The 20,515-nt window shown below is 43.2% G+C and overlaps 2 protein-coding genes across 3 annotated transcripts in view; both read left to right on the forward strand.

Annotated features, from left to right (window-relative positions):
• Positions 1-8,785, forward strand: part of INF2 (inverted formin 2) — a 106,465-nt gene extending 97,680 nt beyond the window's left edge. Inside the window, exons 22-23 of one of the 2 annotated variants that reach the window (XM_073638638.1) lie at positions 965-1,018; positions 7,716-8,785. In XM_073638638.1, the coding sequence (XP_073494739.1) occupies positions 965-1,017 (53 nt within the window). In that variant the 3' untranslated portion in view covers position 1,018; positions 7,716-8,785. The remainder of the gene's footprint in view (positions 1-964; positions 1,019-7,715) is intronic. The other variant, XM_073638639.1, reaches the window with a different exon arrangement.
• Positions 8,786-18,107: 9,322 nt separating this feature from the next.
• The window catches only part of ADSS1 (adenylosuccinate synthase 1), a 96,972-nt gene continuing 94,564 nt past the window's right edge, over positions 18,108-20,515 (forward strand). The window contains exon 1 of the mRNA XM_073637510.1: positions 18,108-18,392. Coding sequence (XP_073493611.1) covers positions 18,219-18,392 — 174 coding nt within the window. The 5' untranslated portion in view covers positions 18,108-18,218. The remainder of the gene's footprint in view (positions 18,393-20,515) is intronic.

Here is a 20,515-nt window from a genome sequence, read left to right on the forward strand (position 1 = left end):
AAAATTAATTTATTTCTTTTTTATTCTTCCCCTTCCCCCAACAACTAGATCAACATAAGGCATTGGATTATGATTCTCTACAACATCTGGTTTATAGGAAGCCATAATGGGGCACATCAAGCAGTGTGTAATAAAAGGTGTTGCAGGTTCTCTATAGTGGAATACCTCATTGTTCTAGGGGTGACTACCTCCAAGAGATTGTAATGAATGGAGCACAATACACTGCACACTTTGCCATATCTATGGGGCCTTGATTGTATACTTCTACCTTGCCTTATCTAGGATTTTACTTCAGTACAACAAAGTAGTCCTGCTTCATTCTAAAATAATACTGAGATGACTCTGCTGTCCCTGTGCTAATCTACACAGTAAAGCTGAGAAAATAGGAAATACTAGCCTAATATCATTGCTCCAGGGTTTAATTTGTTTTTCACACTGCCCAATCTGTAAATTCTTTATTTTGCTAGATTATTAGAACCTTAAAAATGTTATACCCTCCATTGGTGCAGCATTAAAGGGGTTCAGAAAAATTGGTTTACTTTGCTAGGTCTATATATTGCCTGTGTTGGGTATTGCAGTCCATCCTCATTCAAGGGAATAGGGCAGAACTACAGTGCCAGACAGACTATGGATAGGAATGGCACTGCTTCTTAAAGGAAACTGTTTTCCTGGAAACCCCTTTTGAGCAATACCAATCAGTAGGTACCAAGAATGACCCGTACGCCGTCTGTCGAAAAGAATTGGACTGTCAGGTTCTAGACTTGAGAATTATTTTGGAATCTTGTATTTGTGTGGTCTAATCACTCTGGTCCTATACATGGTGAATTTTCTGCTTTCAAGTCAAAATTCTATATATTCTACAAATCCAAATGGGTTGATAATGTGATTGCTGTACGGTTTTCCTAACAACTCTATGCAGTAATTGTCTCTATCGCAATATTCAATTTTCTCTCTCACAAAACAGAGATTGGAGTTGACTCTGGCACACACAAAACAAAGAGTTGTGTGATACAGTAAGGTATGTACGGAGGTGTATCAGGCTTCACGTCAACTAATGTCACATACGTCCTCAAACTCTCGCTCCATGCCTTTACTAGTCCTGCAAATCCAATGACCAGACTAATCATACCCTCGAGTGTTCAGCTTCCTGTACTCATTGTCTCGAATTTTGTGACTTACATCTTAATTGATGCTTTTATATCTTGTCTCCTGCTCTCGATCCAACGATGATTAATCAGGAGTGGAACAGCGGCCAGTGGGGTGTGGTTGCATTTCAAGAACTTTTAATACCCAACCGAAGAAGGGGCAGCCATGTACGATGGTGGCATTCATGTCAATGACTGGAATTCACTTGAAATTTCCAAGTGAATGGATGAACTTCATGAATATCAACTGATAAGATGGTTGCCTTCCCATACTCTTGGGTTGTGATTTTTTTTTTTAAATTGTATTTTAGAAATTGGTTTTATACCAGTTTTTCTCAGTGACCGTGATTGGGCTTCCTTGTGTAATTGGCTAGTTTTGATTTTTAGCCAAAGTTATGAAGATGGTCATAGTCCAACAGTTATCCTTTCTGACTTCCCCCATATACTAGGCATGCACAGTTCAACCATAAATGCATATGACCTCAATGGTCTAAAACTAATGCCAGAAACATTTTATCCCTTTTTAAAAGGAATCTTTCGGCAGGATTTCTTCCCCCAGTTTTATATGTTCCTGTAGCTCTTTCAAAGACAAGTTCAGAAATACCTTTACATGGTCGGTCTGTTTCTCCGTTACTGTGAATCAACGGTTGAATTTATATGCAAATGAGGATGAAGCAGTATGATGGATCTGAAACCTCTGTCACTCCAGCTCTATTCCTCACCCAGCACTACTGCATCCTGCTTCATTAACTGCTCCTTTGCCAAAAGTCACACAGCATAGATGCTGTCAGTCACACAAGAGGAGGCAGCACTGGATGGGGGAATAGAGCTGGAGTAACAGAGGCTTCAGATCTACCATAGGTCTTCAGCCTCATTTGCATATCGATTAAAACGCTGATTTCTGAGTAACAGAAGAATGGACTGTCCATGTAAAGGCATTGCTAGACTTGTCTTTGAAAGAGCTACATGCACATAGAATTTGTTTTGGGAGGTGAAATGCAGATTACCTTTACCTTTAAGCATGATCAGTCATATTTCAATTATAACATGCTCAATCACTTTTTTTTTTTTTTTCTTTCAAATATCTGATATAAATTCGATGGCTGGTAAGTCCTGCCAAAATCATTGACTTTGGCCGGCCTTACAATAATGGATATGGTCACTTTTAGGTGCTAAAATGGTTCGATCCATGGATGGTGGACCTTTTAGAGGAGTTTTATAACTAGTTTTCCATAAGGTTTGTCATAAGATACCAGGAAGGAACTATAATGAGGGTGGAGAGGGGGGTGGGGATAGTACAGTTAGATCGTTAGAGAAGAATAGGATGCTAAATAACCCCAAAGTTTTATCTTGCATGCTGACCAACGCAAGAAGCCTGACCAATAAGGCGGATGAGCTGCGGGCGCTTATATCGGAGGAGAGGTATGACATCGTAGGCATAACAGAGACTTGGCTAGACGATAGCTACGACTGGGCGGTAAATTTAACAGATTATAGTTTATTTAGAAGGGACCGGAAACAGGGGAAGGGCGGAGGAGTCTGCTTATATGTAAGGTCACGTCTAAAGCCCAGACTAAGGGAAGATATAGGAGAGGGAGAAGAGGGGGTCGAGTCCATGTGGGTAGAGATAGAGGGGGCAAAAAATAATAATAAAATATTACTGGGGGTCTGCTATAAGCCACCCAATATAACAGAGGAGAATGAGAAACTGCTATTAGGACAAATAGACAAAGTAGCAAAACATAATGAGGTGATTGTAATGGGGGACTTCAACTACCCGGATATTGACTGGGAAACAGAAACCTGTAGATCGCAGAAAGGAAAAAGGTTCTTGACAAATATTAAGGATAATTATCTCTCCCAACTAGTGCAGGAACCAACAAGAGGGAAGGCAGTGTTGGACTTAATATTGACTAATAGGCCTGATAGAATAACTGAGGTACAGATAGGGGGGCACCTAGGTAATAGCGACCATAATATTATCGACTTCAAAATGCCCTTCAGTAGGGTTATCAATAAGGGAACAACTAAAACATTAAACTTTAGGAGGGCGAAGTTTGATCAGCTGAAAGAAAGCCTTCAACTTATTGACTGGGACAAAGTTCTTAATCAAAGAAATACGAATAGTAAATTGGAAACCTTCAAAAGAATTCTGAATACTCAGTGCGAGAGGTATATACCGTATGGGAATAAAAGGGCCAGAAATAAGAGGAAACCAATATGGTTGAATAAGAACGTAAAAGGGGCGTTAAATAGCAAAAAAGAGGCATTCAAGAGATTAAAACAGGAAAACAGTAAGGAGGCACTAATGTGTTACAAGGAAAAAATGAGAACCTGCAAAAAACAAATAAAAATAGCAAAGGAGGAAACAGAGAGACGTATTGCTAGGGAAAGTAGATCAAATCCCAAACTGTTCTTTACGTATATAAATAGTAAAAGGATTAAATCGAATAATATTGGACCGATAAAAAGTGATGAAGGCAAAATCATAGAGAAAGATGAGGATAAAGCTAATCTATTAAATACATTTTTTTCGTCAACTTTCACAAAGGAAAAAGAACTAACAGGAGAAATGAGAAGTGACAAGCTTAATCCTCCACTAAGTATGACAAATCTAACCCAAGCTGGGGTACAGAAACGCCTCAGTAACATTAAAATAAACAAATCACCAGGACCTGATGGCATACACCCACGGGTACTAAGGGAACTAAGTAATGTGATAGACAGACCGTTATATCTTATATTTAAGGACTCTGTTGAGACTGGGTCTGTGCCACTTGATTGGCGACAGGCGAATGTAGTGCCAATATTCAAAAAGGGAGCGAAAAGTGACGCCGGAAACTATCGGCCGGTGAGTCTGACGTCCTTTGTGGGCAAAATTTTTGAAGGCTTTATTAATGAGGCAATCATGGAGCATCTTGATGCTAATAATCTATTAACCCCGAACCAACATGGATTCATGAGGAATCGCTCCTGCCAAACAAACCTGATTGACTTCTACGAGGAGGTTAGCTCTCGAGTAGATCAGGGGGAACCAGTGGATGTCGTGTATCTCGACTTCTCAAAAGCGTTCGATAGCGTGCCACATAATAGGTTGGTATACAAAATGAGAATGATGGGGCTGGGGGAAAATGTCTGCAAGTGGGTAGCTAACTGGCTAAAGGATAGAAGGCAGAGGGTGGTTATAAATGGAATGTACTCAGATTGGGTAAGCGTCACTAGTGGGGTACCACAGGGGTCTGTACTAGGCCCAATGTTATTTAATATCTTTATTAACGACATAGTCAACGGGATAAATAGTAAAATATCAATATTTGCAGATGACACAAAGTTATGTAAAACAATTAATACAAAAGAGGATAGTGAAGACCTGCAGAGGGATTTGGATAAGCTGGGTAGGTGGAGCATTAAATGGCAAATGAGGTTTAACGAGGAGAAATGTAAGGTCATACATATGGGAAGGAAAAATGGAAGTCACCAGTACTCACTGAATGGGAAATCATTGGGGAATTCAGAGATGGAGAAGGACTTGGGCATCTTGATTGATAGCAAACTAAATTGGAGTGCCCAAAGTCAGGCCGCTGCTGTAAGGGCAAACAGGGTAATGGGATGTATCAGAAGAGGTATGGATGCAAAGGATGAGAACATTGTTCTTCCACTGTACAAAGCACTGGTCAGACCACACTTGGAATACTGTGCTCAGTTATGGGCCCCAATATATAGAAAGGATATAAATGAGCTTGAAAAGGTACAAAGGAGGGCAACAAAATTAATAAGGGGAATGGAGGGACTGCAATACCCAGAGAGGTTGGCAAAACTAGGACTATTCAGCCTGGAAAAGAGAAGGTTGAGGGGAGACATAATAAATGTGTACAAATATGTTAGGGGACAGTATAGAGACCTTGCCCGGGATTTGTTCAAAAGGAGGGATATTACGGTAACAAAAGGGCACTCACTAAGACTGGAAGAGAAAAGGTTTCAGCACCAGCATAGGAAGGGGTTCTTTACGGTAAGAGCAGTGAGAATATGGAATTCACTGAGTGAGGAGACGGTAATGTCGGATTCACTACACCAGTTCAAGCGGGGACTGGATGCTTTTCTAGATACCAGGCAGATTTCTGCATATACTTAACAATAGAATAAAATAGTAGGTTGATACAGGGATTTATTCTGACTGCTGGTTTCAGAGTCGGGAGGGAATTTTTCCTCAGGTGAAGATTGGCCAAATCATTTGGGGTTTTTGCCCTCCTCTGGATCAACTTTAGCAATTACAGAACTAACAGGTCGAACTTGATGGACGCAAGTCTTTGTTCGGCTTTACTTACTAACTATGTAACTATATTGTCCATAAAAGTATACAGAATCAATAGGTCCTATTGCTATGGGCTCCAACTATCAAAATCCTACAGATGTGACTTCTTGATTTCTGCTCACCCTACTGGCTTGTTCTACTTCTGGACAGACTATACAATTTATGTAAAATCTCATGAGTTTATTTCCCTCTGCTTATACTTTCCAAAATGCTCAGTGTCAACATTTAATGTTTGCATACAACAGTACCCTTGTGTTTTGTCTCTTCCATCTGTAAGATTGTAGCAATGACCCTATAATAACTATGGACTGTTTGACATTTCTATTGTACAGGGGTTGCATAAGGCCACTTGGCTGTGCCCCCAATTTGAGCGAATGTGATATTAATTTACAGAATTAGAACTTATCTTTCCTATTTTTAAAGGTAGGCTTTAGAAGGAATATGACTTGTAAAGTGAAAGGATCGTGAACTGGATTGTACAATTTTTTTAAAAGCAAATTAACATAATGAGCATAATGCCCAACAACTATGCATAGACTCTCGTTTTAAAGTAGATTAACCACATTACTTAAATAAAAAATAGACCTAACACAAGTGTATTTACTTTGAAAATCTATGTTGAAATGACTGTATAACCCTGATATTTAAGATGAGCATTTTATACCTATGAAATGGCTCAAGCGTATTCTTGTAGTCTCTGCTCTGACAGCTGCAGCTTATACTGAGCAGTGTGAGATCTCAGCAGGTTGAGAGACACTGAGCAGTGTGAAATCTCAGCAGGGAGGAGAAATACTGAGCAGCGTGGGACTGCAGCAGGGAGGAGAGACACTGAGCAGTGTGAGACTGCAGCAGGGAGGAGAGACACTGAGCAGTGTGAGACTGCAGCAGGGAGGAGAGACACTGAGCAGTGTGAGACTGCAGCAGGGAGGAGAGACACTGAGCAGTGTGAGACTGCAGCAGGGAGGAGAGACACTGAGCAGTGTGAGACTGCAGCAGGGAGGAGAGACACTGAGCAGTGTGAGACTGCAGCAGGGAGGAGAGACACTGAGCTGTGTGAGACTGCAGCAGGGAGGAGAGACACTGAGCCGTGTGAGACTGCAGCAGGGAGGAGAGACACTGAGCCGTGTGAGACTGCAGCAGGGAGGAGAGACACTGAGCCGTGTGAGACTGCAGCAGGGAGGAGAGACACTGAGCCGTGTGAGACTGCAGCAGGGAGGAGAGACACTGAGCCGTGTGAGACTGCAGCAGGGAGGAGAGACACTGAGCAGCGTGCGACTGCAGCATGGAGGAGAGACACTGAGCAGCGTGCGACTGCAGCAGGGAGGAGAGACACTGAGCAGCGTGCGACTGCAGCAGGGAGGAGAGACACTGAGCAGCGTGCGACTGCAGCAGGGAGGAGAGACACTGAGCAGCGTGCGACTGCAGCAGGGAGGAGAGACACTGAGCAGCGTGCGACTGCAGCAGGGAGGAGAGACACTGAGCAGCGTGCGACTGCAGCAGGGAGGAGAGACACTGAGCAGCGTGCGACTGCAGCAGGGAGGAGAGACACTGAGCAGCGTGCGACTGCAGCAGGGAGGTGAGACACTGAGCAGCGTGACACTGAGCAGCGTGAGACTGCAGCAGGGAGGAGAGACACTGAGCAGCGTGAGACTGCAGCAGGGAGGAGAGACACTGAGCAGTGTGAGACTGCAGCAGGGAGGTGAGACACTGAGCAGCGTGAGATCTCAGCAGGGAGGAGAGACACTGAGGAGCTGTCAACCAGGTTTAGGTGGGCAGAGGTTGACTTAAAATGTTATAAAGGTTTATACAGTGGGAATATCTACATACTAGCTATGTATTATACATGTATTCTCTAGTTAAGCCAGTTAAAGGGGATTGAACAGATTTTAGCACGTTATTGCCTTTCCTTGGGATAGGTGTTAACTTGCTTTTCGATGGCAGGATCTGTCCCAAGTGATCCCGAGAATAGGGCTTAGAAATCTATGGAGCAGCCATAGAAAGCAGAGTTCAGCCTTCTCTGGAAGCCTTATAGACAAGGGACAGATCAGGGGCGCACATTGATATACAACTGAAGTGCGTTTACGTATTTTTTTGCGGACTTCTGCTGCACGTCCCGGCAACATTTCATTCGTCCTCTTTATCATTTTCTGTTTTACCAATCATCTGTCAAAATGGATGTATTGGACGGTGCTCGGATCCTGGAAACCCAATAGTCAAAAGTTGCATTTCTGATTAATTTCCTTTTTATTCAATTGTAGGTTACAAGATGAAGATTCCCAAGCAATGAAGACCTTGGAAAGCGTTTGTTTGCTTCCACTTTACACTGATATCGTGTTTTGCTTCTCGGTCAACTTGCTGTATATAACTTTCTACTTCTTGATTTTCAACTTTTTTGTACATAACGTTTGAAGAGGCTTTGTCACCAGATTTCACAATGCAAACTGCATCATTGGGTAGATCTTAGACCTGATGAGGCTGGTGTACTTAATTTGAAAAATCCACATTAGAATGGATGTATAATCCTGATATTAAGATGAGCGTTTCATGAATCCGGATGGAGCTGGACTTGTAAAATGCTCATTTTCATATCGGGCAGGAAAACTTTCAAAATGGATTGTACAACTATTCAGCCATGGATTTTTAAAGTTAGTACGACGTTCTCCTCACGTCTACGAGATTTAATATTGTATGTAGGTTGGATTGTGAAATCTGGTGATAGTTAATATTCTTTCTTTATACAAATCCCTTTAAAAGGGTTTTGCATAGTAGGATGTGCACTGCCTTTTGGAAAATGTGTGAACGCTGACGAGTCTCGCTAGCTGCTTGGTTCCAATAGGAAAACTCTGGCCAAAATGTGGAGACCTCTCACATCTCCACCTTCCTTCCTGCAAATTTTCAAAGCTCTTGGCTCCATGTGTTTTCACTTTACAGTATGGTGTCCACAGAGAAGCAACTTGTGGCTGGAGCCCCCATGACACACCTTGTCCCCTCCATCATCTTCTGCCATTTCCTAATTCCTAGAGGGCTATCATTACACATGCTTACATGACATTAGTGCATTGCTACCTTTTATCATGGCAGATCTAGTAAGTGGTAAGCGAAAAACTCACGGCAATCACTTCCTTACATTATCTCTTATGGCATTTTTTATTCCACCTTTATATACTGTAGTTGTAAAAGTACAAAGGGGGCAGATTAATCACCACTGTCCAGTTCTTTGACAGTGAAAACTCGCTTAGGATGGTCTTAAAATGTTCAAAAATTACTATCAAGACTCGAGTCCTCAGTGGTTGATACCTTTTAATGGCTAACTGAAAAGATGGTAACAAATTGCAAGCTTTCGAGACTACTCAGGTCTCCATCAGGCATAGTATAACATGAAATCTGAAGAGTCACATATTTATACACAATAGGACATAGAAATAATGCAATAGATGAGACAAGTGACATGAAGCAGAAAAAAGAATAGATCTACCTGTGGCAAAACACTTTTGTTTCCCTGATCACAACATCATGGACATGAAATTACTGGTATTTAAAAGTTAATTTCAAATCTCAGAGAGATAGAGTCTGGGAATATAAACTTATTACAACCTTTGACACAATGCAGGAATGAATGTGTCGCATGGATTTATGTCATTCTACATCAACTAAGGAATGTGCTCCTCAGACCTGTGGGGTCATCACAAAACTCAACCAGACTTCAATCACATAACAATAAAACTTTCATACTCCTTATCTATGAACTGCTCCAATATTTACTGCCACAATTGTTTATCCCTCTCCTATACTCCAAGTTCTGCTTCATGTCACTTGTCTCATCTATTGCATTATTTCTGTGTCCTATTGTGTATAAATATGTGACTCTTCAGATTTCATGTTACACTATGCCTGATGAAGAGACCTGAGTAGTCTCGAAAGCTTGCAATTTGTTACCATCTTTTCAGTTAGCCAGTTAATAGAAAAATATTAAGATTTGAGAGTCGTCAGTGGTTGATACCTTTTAATGGCTAACACAGTACAAAGATATACATTTTCCCTGTATCAAAAATTACTAAAGTACTTTATGCCATTGGATAACCTGTGTAATTTTAAGACCATATAACCTAAGTTTACACCACCTATTCGTTGGCCTATTTAGTGCCAAAATTGTGGAACATCTTTTTGGCACACATATTTTTTTTGCATGTTAGGCCAAACCCTATTCGGAAAGGCCATGCCCCCTTTTCAGTCAGGTGTTTAAAACACAGAATAAATATGGTGTGATAATTTTTGGGTGCAAATTATGCCAGAATTCTGGTGCATTTAGCCTGATAAATATGCCCCAATAACTGTAGAATTAGTACCCATTATGCTCAAATGTGAAGCTTACAGGGGCACATGTCAAATTTTGGTTCCCCACCTTAATCTCATCCATTATATACCTGCTCATCATAATGGTCAGTTTCTTGCATTAGTGTATGTGCACACCAATATTTTGATTCCCTATGAAGACGTGGGAACATGATCTAGAGCCAAGCAACAGTCAAGAAAAAAGTTGAAATAATATATATATATTTTTTTTTATTCCACACTACTTCAGTTTAAAAGGCACTGACTTATCTGGACAGTCTCCTTTCTATATGTTCAACTAGAGCTGAGGAGCATCATGGATTAAGGCTCCTCCTCATGGGCCACCCCCTTCCTCAATCACAGGCACCAACTTTGTTACTTTGAAAAGTTGGCCAGGGACTGTGCTTCTGAGTGAGGCAGCTTTTCCCTGCCCCACTCCTCTAGATGGACAGATCTTTCTATATGTGTGTAATCTAGTGTAGTGGGGTTGGGAGGAGCTGCCGGAGACCCTCCTCTTGGACTAGTCGTCCGAGCGGCATGGTCCCTGGCCAACTTTTCCAAATATGTTTACGAGTAAACATGCATGGCTGTTCTTTGCAGCCAGTCTCTGGCTCATGCAGCTGTAGTTTGGACAGCATGAATCTCATCACAGGTTCCCTTTAAAGTGAGCCATTGCAAAGAGCTTCTGTAGAGCAACTCTGGTGTCGACATGGTCAACTATGGTCAAGGGTTGCTGAGGAATTCACAACTGCATTGAACTTCTCCTGGTTAGATTAGTTGACCACCATGATAAGAGAAGAGGTAACCTTCAGCTGGTCTGTAGAGTGGCTTCAGTCTAAGAAGCGATGGGCCCCTTTTATGTGTCCTTCTAAGTATTCTCTTTATACCTCTCACTCTTGAAATCAATACTAAACCTTCCGATTGGTCGATAATTCCTTTGTTTTGCTCAATTATTAATGCGATCGCTCATAAATTTCGCTTGCACAATCAATGTATGTAAATGTTGGAACATGCTAACGTGACTTGTACAGGTAACAAGGAGCGCAAAAAAACATACTGACCGGTCCCTAAAGTAACGCAGCTAAACTGTTCCTTCTAGATGGCCCTTGATACTTGAGGTACAGAGTCGCGCCTCATGGCTGACCAACCAGTGTATGGGGTGGTCGATGTGTTTTGGTGATACTACACCTGTGAGCGCCCCATTTTATTTTTTTTTTTGTACCATTGCTTTCTGTACAAAACACAGGATGCCTGTTCCCATCGAGGGTGGCACCTTTGACATATACCTTGGGCATTCCCAGTTGTGCCCTACAATGGTCTCTTACTCAGAACTATCTACGCTAAGCCTACCGCACCATGGTGACCTTTCTTTTCTTGCCCACTCAGCCTATTTTCTTTGGACAATCTATCATTCCAGAAGAATACTACTACTCTAAAGATATTTATCATATACTCTGGTCCACCGGCCGGGTATTATCTACTAATTGCAAAAGTATATGTAATTATTATTACGCACTAAAATGTAATATAGATGCTTGTTCTGTATATATCAGTATTTTGGAAAAGATCTTTTTGATTCTTCTGTAACTTGTTGCTTTCTTAATAAATTATTTATTTGCAGAAAATAAAATTGGTGCTGGATTTATTGTAGTAAGTTAAGGTGTACCTGCCATTCCAGGTGACTCTTTAGAATAAAGGTTCATTAAGGCGTCCGTTTTTCGCGTACGAGTGCTGTCAGTGTTTTTCACGGGTAGCACTTGTGCCTATAAGGTACACACCACCGTTTTCTCTCCATTCGAGAAAAAACAGTCCGATTATTCTGATCAGAGTTTGCTCGGAGTGGCATCAGTTTTTCTCACAGGTGGAGAGAAAAAAATAAGTACTCCACTCCACCCTCTCCATTGTCAGTCCTTGAAAATCGGACCGCACTCTGATGTCATCCGAGTGCAGTCTGGTGTTTTTCATGGACCCATAGACTTGCATTGCCGATTTTGATCCCACACTCGGATCAATATCAAACATGTCTCAGATTTTTTTCCTTAGACCACTCGGTCCGATGGAAAAATTGGACATGTGTACAGCCCCATAGAATATCATGGGTACGAGTGCTATCCGTGAAAACCACAGATAGCACTCGTCCAATATAATCAGATGTGTGCACGAGCCCTAATGGTGAATGAGGCTGTTCACATGTCCATTATTTTTCGCAGACCAAGTGGTTTGCATAAAATCGCAAAGACATGTCCGATATTGATCTGCGTGTCAGATCAAAATTGGCAATGCAAATTTATGGGTCCGTGAAAAAATTGGACATCACTCGGATGCCTTCTGAGTGCTGTCCATTTTCCTTCTCTTATCTAGTAATCCGTGAAAAAAAATTTTTAAAAAATTGGACCAAACTCTGATGGTAAAAGCACTGATGAAACTAGGACCGATAAATTTTTTTTTTTATTTTTTCTTAAAAAAAAAAAAAAAAAAAAAGTCTGAATGAGCCCTAAGCTGTCATTTTTGCACATGAGGAATAACACCTTGCATGACTTCTATCCTGCATTTCTGAAAAAATGTTCCCTTCTTCTGCAGATTCTATCTGGAATACTCTTGTCTCCGAGCTAGTGGGTGGATACTATCTGCTATGGTGTTTCCCATACACAATGCACACACAAAAAAAGATCCTGCTCCCCTATGTTTATGTGGCACACAACAGAAGCAGCAGCAGCATAGGGGACATTATACTGTACTGCTGTGCATCCAGCTCTGGTGTCAGATAAAACCATTACTAGAAAGTAAGCACCTTCTCTCTGCCTCTGTTCCTTATCTCTCCCACTGTGCTCCATCCACTCCTCCTCCTCTGCATAAACTCCAATACACTGCTGTAATCTGATCTCTGTGAGCTGTCAGTCTGTCTTGTTGAAAACTAGATGCATTTTAACTGTTTTCAAATGGAATAATTAGTTCAGGAAAAGAAGTGGCTTATAAGTGGAGAAATAGGTGAATTTCTCTAATAAGATATTTTTACAAAGGGCCTTATATTTGCTTGTACTATTGAGTTATGCAAAGTTAATTTTAGAGAGAGATTAGATTATGGAGATATAAGCAGGTGACCGGATGCAACGCACAGACTAGCACTAGGTGGGAACAGTCCGTGTCAGGGAAATATTAATGTCAGGGAAATATTGAGGAATATTGAAAGTCTGTCATGGATATTGACCATTCTTCCCCCCCCTCTTTTGCTCAGCACAAAAGCCCCAATTAACACACGCCTGAGAAATAGCTTACACAAACAAATGCCAGCCAAGGAGTGTTTATAATTTCATTAGGAAGCAAGCATCTTGTCCCTGAAAGACGCAGGAGGTAATTAAAACATAGGATTGCACCAATTTGCATGTAACCGTGAGGCTGCTTCCCGAGTCTCGAAGGAAAATTTGCAGACACGCTGACTCCGAAACGAAAAATGAAATATTGTAAGGTCCATGTGTCCGACAATAATGGAACCTATATCTTTAGAGATCGAGTCAACTAGGGAATGATAGGGATATTTTTCTGGCACTGAAAAACGCTACCTAGAGCTGTAACACAAAAATAGCAGAATAGCAGACTGCAGCTATGTGATGTGTGGTCTCTAAATAAAGATAAAATCATAAGGGAAAAAATGGAGTCGGTTGCAAGCTTCTGCGATCAACGAGCAATGAGTTATTGCATTAGTTAGCGTTTTTAATAAAAATGTACAGGCTGGAGACTGACCCACATGATATCACCACCGGGGGCGTGTGGCCAGATCTCGCCTTAGGTATAAGAGAACCCATGGAGAATACAGGAGCACTCATTGCCAGGGGGGGTATAAGGATTATAAGTGTAACATCCCTGGCGGTGTGCTGGCATGGCTTACCACCTCCCACCATGCAAGACCACTATCTTACCTATCAGTCCAGGCTGCAGACTTTGCTCCAGTACCTGCTGTGTGCATGTCTCTTGTCTGATTGCTTAGGGCGGTGGCGCGGTTACTGCCTGATTCTTATAGTTACTGTGTGCGCAGTCCTAATGCCTCCCCAGCCTATTGCTGTAAGTCACTGGATACTTAAACCCCCTCCACCCAGTAGGAGGTGCCTGAGCAACACTTTCTTTCAGTGTGTTCTATGCAACTGAGTTGCCAGGTCCTGTCCTGTATCTTGTCACTTTCTGCCACCCTGGGGGCTGTATACCCAGGCCTGTTACCTGTATCTGTGACTTCTAGTCTGTTTCCACCACCCTGGGGACTGAGTTCCCAGGCTCGTTCATGTATCTTTTTCCTGGTTCAGTTCCTGTCTGAACAGTGTCCTAGCCCGTTACTTGTTTGTCTCTATGTCCATATCTTCCCTTTTCCTGCAGTGTCTGAACCTGCACCTAACTCCAACTCCTTGTCTCTGTACTTCTGTTTGTGAGTTTAGTGTGCACTCGCTACTTCATTGTAAGTACCTTGTGTGTATTTGCTCTGCTCTGCTTGTCTACCGCACCTGCGGGTTTTGCTCTGCTCTGCTTGTTTACCACATCTACGGGTTTTGCTCTTCTCTGCTTGTCTACCGCACCTGCGGGTTTTGCTCTGCTCTGCTTGTCTACCACACCTGCGGGTTTTGCTCTGCTTGTCTACCGCACCTGCGGGTTTTGCTCTGCTCTGCTTGTCTATTGTACCTGCGGGTTTTGCTCTGCTCTGCTTGTCTACCGCACCTGCGGGTTTTGCTCTGCTCTGCTTGTCTATCGTACCTGCGGGTTTTGCTCTGCTCTGCTTGTCTATCGTACCTGCGGGTTTTGCTCTGCTCTGCTTGTCTACCGCACCTGCGGGTTTTGCTCTGCTCTGCTTGTCTATCGTACCTGCGGGTTTTGCTCTGCTCTGCTTGTCTACCGCACCTGCGGGTTTTGCTCTGCTCTGCTTGTCTATCGTACCTGCGGGTTTTGCTCTGCTCTGCTTGTCTACCGCACCTGCGGGTTTTGCTCTGCTCTGCTTGTCTATCGTACCTGCGGGTTTTGCTCTGCTCTGCTTGTCTACCGCACCTGCGGGTTTTGCTCTGCTCTGCTTGTCTATCGTACCTGCGGGTTTTGCTCTGCTCTGCTTGTCTATCGTACCTGCGGGTTTTGCTCTGCTCTGCTTGTCTACCGCACCTGCGGGTTTTGCTCTGCTCTGCTTGTCTATCGTACCTGCGGGTTTTGCTCTGCTCTGCTTGTCTACCGCACCTGCGGGTTTTGCTCTGCTCTGCTTGTCTATCGTACCTGCGGGTTTTGCTCTGCTCTGCTTGTCTACCGCACCTGCGGGTTTTGCTCTGCTCTGCTTGTCTATCGTACCTGCGGGTTTTGCTCTGCTCTGCTTGTCTACCGCACCTGTGGGTTTTGCTCTGCTCTGCTTGTCTATCGTACCTGCGGGTTTTGCTCTGCTCTGCTTGTCTACCGCACCTCCGGATTTTGCTCTGCTTTGCTTGTCTACCGCACCTGCGGGTTTTGCTCTGCTCTGCTTGTCCACCGCACCTGCGGGTTTTGCTCTGCTCTGCTTGTCTACCGCACCTGCGGGTTTTGCTCTGCTCTGCTTGTCTACCGCACCTGCGGGTTTTGCTCTGCTCTGCTTGTCTACCGCACCTGCGGGTTTTGCTCTGCTCTGCTTGTCTACCGCACCTGCGGGTTTTGCTCTGCTCTGCTTGTCTACCGCACCTGCGGGTTTTGCTCTGCTCTGCTTGTCTACCACACCTGCGGGTTTTGCTCTGCTCTGCTCGTCTACCTCACCTGCGGGTTTTGCTCTGCTTGTCTATCGCACCTGCGGGTTTTGCTCTGCTCTGCTTGTCTACTGCACCTGCGGGTTTTGCTCTGCTCTGCTTGTCTACCGCACCTGCGGCTCTGTTCCTGTATCCCAGTCTGTACTGGTCCCTATCTTGCCTGTGTTCCTACCTGCCAGTACCCACCTGTCTGCATACCAGCCGTGCCTGCCAGTACCCACCTGTGTGCATACCAGCCGTGCCTGCCAGTACCCACCTGTCTGTATGCCAGCCTAACCTGCCTGTTCCTGCATTCCCCGGTGTGGGTCAACAGCTGTGACAGGGGTCTGACCTGGAGTAGCTTCTGGTCCCTCTGCTCGGTTCCTCCCTGGTTCACGGAGTCGACTGAGCTGCCGTACGACCGAGTTGATACTTAGTCACGCCCCTCCAGGCACTCCTCGGTTCATGGTCCAGTGGGATCACTAACCACGTTCACGCCAGTCAGTCCGGGCGTGTGCGTAACAATAAGCAACAGGTCCTGTTCGATAACAGCATAATTAAACTGGGGAGCCCCTCCTCCACCTATATTGAATCATCTCCGCGATCGTATAGTGTTTTTCTTCTTTTATCCTGTTTATTTTATGTAACTGCTTATGTATTTTTAATGTCTCCTTTGTAACATACTTGTATATATTTTTCTTAAACACTGCCTCCCTTTTGGATTAAATATAAAATTTAATAGTCCTGTTTCTTTTGTCCTGTAACCGTTCCCTTCCCCGAAGTCATACATGCTACCAAAACGCAGGTACCCGGCCAGGCCTGTATTATATTTCAAACTCGGCCGGTGGTGACAGAGAATAATAATTTGGCTATCGAAAAGTTGACAGTGACAGTACGGAGGGAGTAAACACGGATTCAAGGGTTTGAAACCCAGAGGTGTGGCGCCATACTCTCACTGGTCGCTTGCTGATATCCACGCAGCAAGTAGTCTGGATTGCGTGCTCGCGATTCCGAACGAAATACTGACAGCGTGACAGCACGATGAGATATGGTGTGTCGTCGCTCTCTGGAATCCCTGACAGTCAACAAAAAAATTTATTTCTTCCGGTATGGAGGGAAGCTGTCGAAATAAGGAAGCAGTTTAACAACAGAAAAATAGCACGAACACAAGTGGGTTATACAATGAATAAATACGATAAGTCTTACAGTTCAATTGGGATAACTTGAGAAGTTTCTTAAAGGATTGAACTAGTGTCTCATCAGGAGTGGTACACCCGTTCCTGGGAGAGCTGCTACGCTAGCTCTTCTTGACACAATGGCCCTAGAGGGGTACACTGAGTATTCCCGCTAGGCCACAAGTCTCCTAACAAAGTGTATCGAAGAACGCTGACCCCTGTACCATACGCTGGTGTAGGAAGTGATGGCCCATCTCACTCGTGTCTCCCTCCTATCACCGCAGGCGTCCTCAACTGGTTGAAGTCCGCTCTTGGATATTCAGTGCTTGACCGACGGTGAGTGTCTCCAGGGCCTAGGGAAATGAGGGCTTGGCTGCAGCTCCTAGCTGCCAACCTTTGGCTTTGTACTTTGTCTGGTGCAGATTAGGGATTTGGACCTTGACCGGTGCAATCTGGGCTCTGGGTCTTGACTGGAGTAGAACTTGTTCTTGGGTCTTGGCCGGCGTAGTCATGGCTTCCGATTTCACTGGGCATCGTCTGCGCTCTGTTTTACAGTGGCCAGAACCCTGCTGGCGCACACTCTCCGCTGAGACCTGTCACACTGGCTTCATCGTCATCTCTTGCCCACGTCCGTATTGCTCCTTTCCTTTCCACCGCTCCAGAACCTTTATATCTGGGAACTGCACCATCCAATGCACCTTATCGGGTCCCACACTTGAACACGTTCCCCCTGCGACTCTTCCAGTGCCATTTGGTTCCGCGTGGTCCTGTCTAGCCAGTTGGTGGTAGTTTTTCTGCACTAATGACACATCAAGCAGGCACTCTTCAGGGGTATCATTGCCTCCTCTTACAGAGACGCAACAATACAGGGAGCAAGTATAGTATGCTGAATAAAAAGATTGTGCCTTTCTGCAGCATCAAAAGGTGAGGGGAGCCTACGTGCAATTAACAAGTGGTCTAGAGCTTTTCCTCTGCATAACTGATGTTCTGCAGCAGCTGGGGATAGTATTCTACAGTGCATTGTCCCAGCTTCTCCAGAAGTTTGTAGAACGTGTCTCCGCTATTGCAGAATCTGTCTGGAAAGTCAAGGGCAAGTTTCATGTCTGTCGGTTTCTGAAATAAAATTCTTTTAATCAAAGAGAGCGGGATTAAATTATAAGGTAAATTCAGTGCACTTTAATGCAGAAAGAACTTTTTAATGACTTCTAATATTCCTTTACGATGAGGGATACATTTCACTGTTTTTGCTTTTTATTTTGTTTTATTTTTATTTTTTGTAAACCACAATAACTATTTTCCTGCTGTTGTTGCCAGCGCTGCCTTGACCACCTGCTCTCCTCCATATCTTCAGCACTCTGCCCTCTCCATCTCCAGCCTGCCCCCTCCTTCCTTCCTTCCTTGGCACAGACATCTGCTCTTCTCCCCTCCCGTCTCATTCCCTCCGCTCCCACCCCCTCTGACTGCCCCTTAGCCGGTCACCAGTGAGTCTTGTGACACCGAAGTAGGGCACACACCGAGCATCAGCCTCTCAGCCCTGGCAATGTCTGGCACACGGTCTTCCAATGACCGCAGCACTGCAGGGGGGCATAAAAGACCCCGGTATGATGTGGGCAACAAAGTGGCTGTTGTCTTGGGGGCCCAATGGGGGGACGAAGGCAAAGGCAAAGTGGTGGATCTGCTGGCGACAGATGCCGATATTATCTGCAGGTGTCAGGTAAGTGGTCAAGGTGGTCGACCACCAACCCAGCAGATCCTAAATATTCCTTTTCTCGGCCACCAGACATATTTAGTTTTGCTTTTGTTTTTTTAGATAATATTTTATGTCGTTCTGTGGATTTTTACACAAGTTTGGATTTCTATTGCTTTTTAGATGTCGTTGTTTGTTGCACTTTTTTGGATATTTTTTGCATTTTTCTTTCACGGCTCCGATGTTTCTTTATGACAATGTTACAGTTATGTAATCTCTTTGTTGCTATTTTTTTTCCCTGGGCTTTCGTTCCTTGCTGATAGAATTAATCATTAATTCCAGTGTTGTGATTTTCAGCCTCTGGCCACGAACAATTACAGAAAATGTGATCTGAAGCAAACGATCATTCTCATCATATGATTATTTCCAGCAAATTAAAATCTTTTCGAATAAGGTTTCATTCACACGTCAGTATTTGGTCAATATTTTGCAGCAGTTTTTGGATGGCAAAAAAACAGGAGTGGAACTTACAGAGAAAAACTATAATTGAAAAATTGACACCTACTATATTTTTTGGAGACACTTTTGGTTTGGGCATACAATTACTGATGTGTGACTAAAGCCAATGTGAGAAAAAAATAGTATTGAACAATTTATCACATGTTCTTTTTACAATTTATTCATTTTATTTTTTAGTAGTTATTTACAATTTCTTATAACTTTGGATGTAAATCTTAAGAGGAGCCTTCATTTTTCATTTTGCTAATGCAAATTATTTGCTCAATGTATAATATAATTTATACCATATGCAAAAATTAAGCATGTGATCCAGAAAACTTGATAAGTGTGCGGGCAAAAACCTGCTTACAGATTCCCTTTAAGGTGATGAACTATAGCAATGTTCTAAATCGACACAACTGCTTTGGGGGTCTATGGAGATGAGGGGCTCAGTGTTTTTTGGTCTCATTCCTTTGCTCACTTTTGTGTCTGGGCCTGTGTCCTCTTTAAAGGAGTGGTCTAAGTTTGTTCTTCAGGAGTACACAGCTCACCTTCCTGCTTACCAGAAGGGTGCTGCACTTGTGGAGTTTGACAGTTCGGGCTGGCGGCACGGCTGAGCCACTGGCCTTCACTGTGCGTTCTCCCAGGCTGCTCGCAGAGGTAACGTTACCTCTGCAGCATCAGAGAAGCACAGGGACTCGGAAGATTATCGGATCCAAAGGAGCACTTATACAGCACACGCTCCTTGCCGAGGAAACCAGCCACCATAAGCTGCAAAATCTAAAATTAAAAATCCCTCTGTTCTTAAGAGCAGAGAAGATTTTTAATAAAAGGTTAATTACAAAGTTGCTTGTTTAGCAAATCTCACCAGTAGATGACCCCAATAAGTAATACCCCAATTAGCAAACAGTGCTTAAAAATATTATATTCTTACATTAAGAATGTGCATCAAAAACCAGGCGACATTTTTGACTTTTATTTCGAACTCTCCAGTGCACATAGTTTGACTTCAACCCTAAAGGAGAACTATGTCCACGGAAAACCCTAAAAATAGGGTTATAGTCTGAAATGTAGTTATGTGACTGATGCACATGTGGCTTAAGTGAAAATTCACACATGAGATCATGATATCTTGGGGTGCTGTCTACTTTGGATATACTCTTTGCTATTGGGTGCAGGAATTCCCTCCCCTGAAGAGCTGCAATGTTGGTGTGACGATACAGCCTATAATCTTAATTAGCCAGACAATTAGAATTGTTAATCAAAGAGAAATACACTATTATGTTTGTATTGACTTATAAATATGTATTTCTAAAGGACAGACCAGTATTTGTATAACCATGATAGCTGTCTCCTCTTGGTTTGGTGAACAATGTTGTTTTTTACTATATTAATTGCATATTATACTAAGTCTGCTGAATGTTTATTTAGAATAGCTCCCTGTGATACCAACTATGTAAATTGATTAGCTAAAACAATGAGACCTGAGTCCTGTGAGTCCCACCCCCCTCCCCAACCTGTGACTGATGACCTTACACAGATGTAAATATAAACAGGGATGTCTGTAGTGCTGCAAACAGAATCAAGGAGCATCAGAAAAACTTTACAAGGAGAATGAAAGACATCCTTCAGAACAGAAGATGGATTGCATG

This window comes from Phyllobates terribilis, unplaced genomic scaffold, assembly GCF_046119375.1.
Source record: "Phyllobates terribilis strain yellow unplaced genomic scaffold, ASM4611937v1 Scaffold_7__3_contigs__length_470593459, whole genome shotgun sequence".
Classification (NCBI taxonomy): Eukaryota; Metazoa; Chordata; class Amphibia; order Anura; family Dendrobatidae; genus Phyllobates; species Phyllobates terribilis.